Source organism: Protobothrops mucrosquamatus, unplaced genomic scaffold, assembly GCF_001527695.2.
Source record: "Protobothrops mucrosquamatus isolate PMUCROS unplaced genomic scaffold, P.Mucros_1.0 scaffold3348, whole genome shotgun sequence".
Classification (NCBI taxonomy): domain Eukaryota; kingdom Metazoa; phylum Chordata; class Lepidosauria; order Squamata; family Viperidae; genus Protobothrops; species Protobothrops mucrosquamatus.
In genome coordinates this window covers 170,431-179,078 of record NW_015389335.1, presented here as the reverse complement: position 1 = coordinate 179,078, position 8,648 = coordinate 170,431, and the positions used below count along the sequence as shown (strand labels likewise).

The window sequence follows — 8,648 nt, the reverse complement described above, 5'->3', positions numbered from 1 at the left end:
TTACCTCTCTCTGACTGCTTGGCTGGTCAGAAAAAGTCCAAAGTTCTGTTGGGCCCAGTTAGTGTCCCATTGACCTCCAGGAGGTCTCCAGAGATTCATAAAGAAGGTCTGAAGATGGTTTGGTATACTGATTCTTACTAATGCTGCCTCCCCTCTGAGTTTTGCCTCTTCTGTCCTCAGGGGTCTCTGCCAGGCACAAAGATTGGGGTCCTGCTTGTTTTTGGTGGGGTCTTGTTATACAGCGAAGTGACCTGGGCCGGTTCTCACCTCTCACCGTATCAGTACAGGGCTTCTTATTGATCTTGGGGTGGGGTGTGGACCCTGACAGCATCCTCCATGTCTCTCCTAGCAGGAAGAAGATACTCAGGAAGAAGGTACTGAGAAGGAGCCCTCTCCACCTGAGCCAGTGGATGATGGGAAGCGACATGGATTCCTCATCCTGAGCCGTGAAGACTCCACCATGGTGGGTGCTTCTCTGTGACTTGCTTGGCTTGGCTTGGCTTAGATTGGGTTGGGTTGGGTTGGGTTGGGTTAGATTAGATTAGATTGGGTTTGAATGGGTTGGGTTAGATTAGGTTGGGTTGGGTTAGATTAGATTGGGTTTGAATGGGGTGGGTTAGATTAGATTAGGTTAGATTGGATTGGGTTGGGTTAGATTAGATTAGATTAGATTGGGTTTGAATAGGCTGGGTTAGATTAGATTAGATTAGAATGGGTTGAGCTAGATTAGATTAGGTTGGGTTGGGTTAGCTTAGATTAGATTAGATTGGGTTTGAATGGGTTGGGTTAGATTAGGTTGGGTTGGGTTAGATTAGATTAGGTTGGGTTGGGTTGGGTTAGATTAGATTGGGTTGGGTTAGATTAGATTAGATTGGGTTTGAATGGGTTGGATTGGATTAGATTAGGTTAGGTTGGGTTGGGTTGGGTTTGAATGGGTTAGGTCGGAGTGGTTCGGCTTGAGTTGAGTTGTGTTGGTGTGTGTTGGAGTGGCTTGAGTTGAGTTGGGTTGGGTGTCAAGGTTCCGACTGACAAACCCAATGAAGTCAGCATACCTGAGACAATCCAATCTCTAATGCAAAACTTTATTGAGTGCATCATTTCGGGACTGGTGAAAGGAAAACTGGCTCTGATTAATTTGCGCCTGTTTTGCTATATTAAAAGTATAGAAGTCTCCCTCCCCCTATGAGTGCCGGTCCCACTACCCAATTATAACTCAGATAATTATTACGAGGGGATGTCTTTCGTTCTCAGTAGACAAACCTTGAGAGTCCTTGATTCTCACACACTTAGCCTCTTGAGATCAGAAACCGGCATCCCATTCTCCCCTCTCCTCCCCCCAGGTTCGTAGGCAAGTTAAGAAGCAATAATGGCTGAGACAGCATAAGCATTCTTTGAGGCTTGACGTTGGGTTGAGATGGTTTTGGATGGCTTGCCTGGTGGACATGAACTCTCTGAGATGCCATTAGGTTCAGGACTGAGCATGTCCCTGTCTCAAGAGGTCCTTGGCAGTCCAGAGATCCATCTTGGGCAAGCGAGGGATGACTGAAGGATGTCAGCAGAAACAGGACAGAAAACTAGATTGGACAGTCAGCTGTCTGAAATGGTATAGGTTCTCCTGCTTGAGCAGGGGGGTGGACTAGAAGACCTCCAAGGTCCCTCCCAGCTTTCTATTCTATTCTATTCTATTCTATTCTATTCTATTCTATTCTATTCTATTCTATTCTATTCTATTCTATTTTCTATTCTATTCTATTCCATTCCATTCTTATTATAATATTCTTATTATTATTCCATATTCTATTCTATTCTAGTCTAGTCTATTCCATTCCATTCCATTCCTTTCTATTTCTTCATTATTCTATTCTGTTCTGTTCTACTCTACCCTACTCTCTACTCTACTCTACCCTACCCTACCCTACCCTACCCTATCCTATCCTATCCATTTTCTATTCTATTCCATTCCATTCTATGTTCTGTTCTATATTCTGTCCTTTCCTATTTATTCCATTCCACTCCATCTATTCTATTCTATTTCTATTTCTATTCCATTCCATATATCCTGTCCTATCCTATCCTATCCTATCCTATCCTATTCTATTCTATTCTATTCTATTCTATTCTATTCTATTCTATTCTATACTATACTATACTATACTATTCTATTGTACAATCTGTTTATGTATCCTATCTTATCCTATCCTATTCTATTCCTTATTCTATTCTATTCTGTTCTATTCCGTTCCATTCCATTCCATTCTATGTTCTGTTTGTTCTGTTCTGTTCTGTTCTGTTCTATATTCTATTTCCTATTCTATTCCATTCCACTCCATCTGTTCTGCTCTGCTCTGCTCTGCTCTGTTTTGTTCTGTTCTGTTCTGTTCTATTCTTGTTCTATTCTTATTCTATTCTGAGTTGGGAATGCACGAGGTGACTCTTGGCTAGCAATTTGCTTTTGTGGAGAAGCTGTTCCTGCCAGATCAGTAGCCACCTCCCTTCTCAGCAGGGTCAACTGCTACCCCGTCTGGCTCACAGCCAGGAATATCTGCCCTTGGCTATTACGATCTCTCTCTCTCTGTCTCTTCCCTCAGATCTTGCAGACCGGCCAGGAGATCATGGAGCTGGACACCAGCGGCTTTGCCACTCAGGGCCCCACCGTATACTCTGGCAACATCGGCGAGAACCGCTACATCGTCCAGGTGTCCCCTCTGGGTATCCGTCTCCTGGAAGGAGGTGAGTGCAGAAAGGCGACTTGGCTCACCTTCCCGGGTGTCCCGTTTTGGAAGTTCAATCATTCAGCGAGAGAGGAGGAATTCTCTGCGCTCAACCTTACCAACATTAAGATGTCTGGACTTTGTAGGTGTCGCTCATGCTGGCTGGGGAATTCTGGGAGTTGAAGTCCAGGCGTCTTAATGCTGCTAAAGTTGAGAACGTGGTGTAGACAATTTGGATAGCACCACAAAATTGACAGGAGATGGGACGATTCCGAGCTCCTTAGCCGTGTGCCACGTTCCCCTTGGGGCTGAAGCATCACAACCCACAAATTCCTCAACTTGCCCGTGCCTCTCTCCCCAGTGAACCAGCTACACTTCATCCCGGTGGACCTCGGCTCGCCCATTGTGCACTGTGCCGTGGCTGATCCCTACGTGGTGATCATGAGCTCCGAAGGCCAGGTGACCATGTTCGTGCTGAAGAGCGACACCTACGGGGGCCGGACGCACCGCCTGACCTTACAGAAACCGCAGTTACACCATGTGAGTGAGACTTGGATCGCCCCGGGAAGTTGTTCTGTTCAGCCTCGTGCCACAAATTCAGTCATTCCAAAGTTGTTGAAAAGAAGTTGCCAAAGCAGCAGCTTCCGGCCAAGGAATGGATCAGCTTGGACCTGCTGAAGAACATCTGGGCTTTGATGGACCTCTTGAGTCCCTATTGGCTGGCAGAAGCGACGTAAATTGTGTGGCAGCTCAATCCCCTTTGCTTGATTTCAATCAGGACCAGCAAGATGAGGTCCCTGAAAATAGCCATAGCAAACTACTTTATTGTTTTCCACCTAAGTTACAAGAATCTCCCCAGGCTGCTTGCCTTCCCATGGGAATGAGCAGATAAGGCTTCATGGGTGTAGATCACAGGTCGGCAACCCGTGGCTCTGGAGCCACATGTGGCTCTTTGAGCCTTCTCCTGCGGCTCCCAGCCTCCTCCGCCATTTCCAGAGAGAGAGCGAGACAGAGAGAGGCACTTGCGCTTCCCTTCTCTCTCTCTCTCTCTCTCTCTCTCTCTCTGTGTGTGTGTGTCTGTGTGTGTGTGTAAAAAAGAGAGTGGCCTCACACTGTTCTCTGACAAGCTGACAAGCTTATTGGGCGGGGCTCCTACCTTTGCTACGTCAAAGCAGGAAGCAGCAGAAAGCAGCATCTCTCTCTCTCTCTCTCTCTCACACACACACACACACTGAGTGGGGGAAGAGGACTGGCAGACCAAGGGCAGGAGAGAGCCAACCCAATAAGAATGTGTGTCAGCTTGTTGGAGAACAGCGTGAAGCCAGCTTGCCAGGTGAGCAGAAGATCAGAGAGAGGGAGAGAGGGAGGGAGACAAAGAGAGGGAGAGGGAGGGAGGGAGAGAGAGAGACAGAACTCATGCACAGCAGCCTCTATTTCTTTTTAATTAAACTCTTCAATCAAGCTCCCCTCCCCTCGCGCGGGTTTTGCAGCTCCCAGTGTTTTCTTTTCTCTGGGAAACGGGTCCAAGTGGCTCTTTGATTGTTTAAGGTTGCCGACCCCTGGTCTAGATCAAGGGTCTCCAAGCTTGCCAACTTTAAGACTTGTGGACTTCAACTCCCGTATCTGGCTGGGGAATTTTGGGAGTTGAAGTTTAGAGGGAGATCAAGCTTAGGCCTCTTGCAGCTGCGCTCGGATTCCAAGCTGGGTCCCCACTTGACGCCTCCACCCAGCCTCTCTGGCAGTTTCCCAGCAGTTTCCTTGTTTAAGCTTCAGAGGTGGATGCTTAAGCGTGCAAAACGGGTGGCTTGTTGCGATCCAAGACGACTTGGCCTTGGGATGTGGGCTATGGGAGCGGTCAGTCTTAAAGATTGTTTGGATTCAGATAGCCCAGGCACCGGCAGACGCAGCCTAGGTGGAAACAGGCTGATGTTTTAAAAAGTAGAAGAGGAAGAAAGCGAAGGGCTTGGTCTTATTTTTTATTTTATTTTACTATTTTATTTTATTATTTTATTTGTTAGTTTAGTTTACTTTGGTTTGGTTGAGTTTAGGTTTAGTTTAGGTTTAGTTTAGTTTAATTTAGGTTTAGTTTAGTTTTTGTTTAATTGTAGTTTAGTTTTAGTTTAGTTTAGTTTAGTAATTTAACTTAGTTTAGTTTAGGTTTGGTTTGGTTTAGTTTCTTTTAGTTTTTAGTTTAGTTTTAGTTTAGTTCAGGTTTAGTTTAGGTTTAGTTTAGTTTAGTTTAGTTTTTGTTTAATTTTAGTTTAGTTTTAGTTTTGGTTAGGTTAGGTTTAGGTTAGGTTAGGTTTGGTTTAGTTTCTTTTAGTTTTTAGTTTAGTTTTAGTTTAGTTTAGGGTTAGGTTAGTGTTAGGTTAGGTTTGGTTTGGTTTCTTTTAGTTTTTAGTTTAGGTTTAGTTTAGTTTAATTTAGGTTTAGTTTAGTTTAGTTTTTGTTTAATTTTAGTTTAGTTTAGTTTAGTTTAGTAATTTAACTTAGTTTAGTTTAGGTTTGGTTTGGTTTAGTTTCTTTTAGTTTTTAGTTTAGTTTTAGTTTAGTTTAGGTTTGGTTTAGTTTAGGTTTAGGTTAGTTTTAATTTAGTTTAGTTTTAGTTCAGTTTTAGTTTAGTTTAGGTTTAGTTTAGTTTAGTTTTTGTTTAATTTTAGTTTAGTTTTAGTTTAGGTTAGGGTTAGGGTTAGGTTAGGTTTGGTTTGGTTTCTTTTAGTTTTTAGTTTAGGTTTGTTTGGTTTAGTTTAGGTTTAGTTTAGGTTTAGTTAATTTAGTTTAGTTTGTTTTAGTTTTTAGTTTAGTTTTAGTTTAGTTTTAGTTTTGGTTTAGTTTTGGCTTGGTTTGGTTGAGTTGACTTAATTTAGTTTAGTTTAATTTAGTTTAGTTTAGTCTAATATTTAAGGGCGGGAGAGACGGAGCCGTATCCTGTCTTCCTGCTTGGGCTCTGCCTCTGTGTGCTGTGACCAGCCCAGCCCAGCCCCCCCTTTGTGTCTCTCTCTTCCTAGCAATCGCGGGTGATCGCCCTCTGCGTCTACCGGGATGTCAGTGGGATGTTCTCCACCGAGAGCCATTCATCCAGCTCCCGAGACGAGCTGCCCCTGCGGAGCCAGTCGGAGACCGAGACGCCCATCCAGGACCTCAGGTGAGGCACTGCAGGCCGGGGAGACTCTTAAAGCCCGTCTCGTCTCGCGTCCCTCCCAGTCTCTCCCAGGTTGTCCTCGACTTACAACCATTTGCTCAGTGACCGTTAACAACGGCACTGGAAAAGTGACTTACGACCATTTTTCACACGATCGTTACAGCATCCCCATGGTCACGTGATCAAAACACTTGGCAATTAACTCCTATATTATGACGGTCGCAGCGTCCCGGAGGGTGTCACGTGATCCCCTTTTGCGACCTTCAAGTCAAATGGGGGAGCCCGTTTAACAACCCTATTGCTAGTTGAACAGCTGCAGCAATTCACTTAACGACGGTGTTGAGAAAGGTCGTCAAATGGGGCAAAGCTCACTCAACTGTCTCACTTAGCAACGGAAATGTTGGGCTCCATTGTGGACGTTAAGTCAAGGACGACCTGTATTCAGTGCTCTCCAGGGGAGGTGTCAGAACGTGCAGAGTCTTATTACGCAGAGATAAGCCAGGAGTAAACAGAGTAAACAGTGGCCTGTATTAAATGGTGGTTTATCTTATGCTGTCTACAATGTCATACACGTGTTAATGCAGAGGTCTCCAACACACAGCAGTTACAGCAGGAAACGGAAGAGAGAGAACACATTAGCAGAGCCTTCCCTTTATACAAGGCTCTTAATGGGACGCAGACCCTGCTGAGCCATTCCCATCATTACCTCTTACATCTTACATTACATAAGCTGCTTAGCTGTTAAATCATTACCTTGACAGGAGGCTTGGTGGAAACAGGAGATAAACCCTCCTGTTTCTTCAGTGGAATCAAGAAAACCTAACAGCGACCTAACCATGACATGGTTCCGAAAAGAAGCAGCTTTACAAAGAACTTTGAGGCTTGATTACCTTAAAGAATCCTTTAATTGGCTACATAGTTTCGGCACGAACAATAGAAAGCCAAAAACTGAAACCCCCACCACCCAAGCACTCGTGACAACACACAACTCCCTCCCTTCTTCCACAGTCATCAATCATATGCTCCAATTAATTTGAAGTGTGAATTGCTCCCTCCCTATTTTCTCCTGTTACGCTGACCTTGGCCGTGCTATGCAAAGATATTGTTATGATTAGCTGGCATACTTTCCCACTCACTGGGTTAACATTGTCTGCTTTAACTCTTGAAGTGATATGTAGGCTGAATAAGATATGTTTGCTTCTTCACATATAGCAAGCAAGAACATCCAATGTTAGCAGACTTGACACTTGAGATCTGGAGATAGGGTGGATCTCTGTGGTCTTGGCGCAGGGTGTGTGTGTGTGTGTGTGTGTGCGGAGGGGGGCAGGGCTCAAACTTGCCATGGGCCCCCATAAATGAGCTTCCTCTGCTCCTTCACTGTCATCCGGTTGAGAGTTGCCTTGAGGTAAGATGGGCACCCTATAAATCTTCTAAACCAGGGGTAGGCAACCGTGGCTCTTTTATGACTGGTGGACTTCAACTCCCAGAATTCCTGAGCCAGCATGGGGGAAACTACGGCCCCTTCATGACTGGTGGACTTCAACTCCCAGAATTCCTGAGCCAGCATGGGGGAACTATGACCCCTTCATGATTCGTGGACTTCAACTCCCAGAATTCCTCAGCCAGCATGGCTCAGCTTGGAAACCTCTCTCTTTCCCCTCAGCATGGCTGGCTCAGGAATTCTGGGAGTTGAAGTCCACGAATCATGAAGGGGCCATAGTTCCCCCATGCTGGCTCAGGAATTCTGGGAGTTGAAGTCCATGAGTCACAAAAGAGCCAAGGTGGCCTACCCCTGTTCTAAACCAATAAAATCCGCTTCCTGCAGCAACACAGTGGACGATGAGGAGGAGATGCTTTACGGCGACTCCAGCACCCTCTTCAGCCCCACCAAGGAGGAGCCACGGCGCAGCAGCTTGCCCTCCGCGGACAAGGATTCCCACCAGTACAAGGCCGAGCCAACCCACTGGTGCATGCTGGTGCGGGAGAACGGCACCATGGAGGTAAGTCAGAAGGAAGCAGCTCCAACAGAATAACATAGAGTTGGAAGGGACCTTGGAGGTCTTCTAGTCCAACCCCCTGCTCAAGCAGGAGACCCAGGCAAATGGTTGTCCAGTCTCTTCTTAAAAGCCTCCATTGATGGAGACCCACAGCTTCTGGTGGCAAGCTGTTCCGCTGGTTAATTGTCCTCACTGTTAGGAAGTTTCTCCTTAGTTCTAGGTTGCTTCTCTCCTTGATTAGTTTCCATCCGTTGCTTCTTCTCCTGCCTTCAGATGCTTTGGAGAATAGCTTGACTCCCTCTTCTTTGGGGCAGCCCCTGAGATATTGGAGCACTGCTATCATGTCCCCCCTCGTCCTTCTCTTCGTTAAACTAGACATACCCAGTTCCAGCAGCCGTTCTTCGTATGTTTTAGCCTCCAGTCCCCTGATCATCTTTGTTGCTCTTCTCTGCACTCTTTCTAGAGTCTCAGCATCTTTTTTACATCGTGGTGACCAAAACTGGATGCAGGATTCCAAGTGTGGCTTTACCAAGGCTTTGTAAAGCTGTATTAACCCTTCTCGTGATCTTGATTCTGTCCCTCTGTTAATGCAGCCTAGCTGTCAACGCTGCAAATACTGTATATTCTTGCTTTGACAATATGCAGAACTGTCTGGTATTTTTATAGTTAAATCAGGCAACAGTGAAAGGGGAGGAGAATATAAGGAAAGCCCGGGAAAAAGGAACCGGAAGTGAATCACATCTTCCAAGTTAATTGGAAGATGTGAATCATGACCCCAAAATAGGGGAGGGGAAAATG

General features: G+C 45.5%; 1 protein-coding gene across 1 annotated transcript in view; it reads left to right on the top strand.

Moving 5' to 3' along the window:
• Positions 1-8,648, top strand: part of CPSF1 (cleavage and polyadenylation specific factor 1) — a gene marked incomplete at its 5' end in the record, with an annotated part of 57,324 nt that overhangs the window by 33,512 nt on the left and 15,164 nt on the right. The window contains 5 exons of the mRNA XM_015826867.1: positions 353-463; positions 2,589-2,730; positions 3,073-3,251; positions 5,720-5,856; positions 7,679-7,853. Coding sequence (XP_015682353.1) covers positions 353-463; positions 2,589-2,730; positions 3,073-3,251; positions 5,720-5,856; positions 7,679-7,853 — 744 coding nt within the window. The remainder of the gene's footprint in view (positions 1-352; positions 464-2,588; positions 2,731-3,072; positions 3,252-5,719; positions 5,857-7,678; positions 7,854-8,648) is intronic.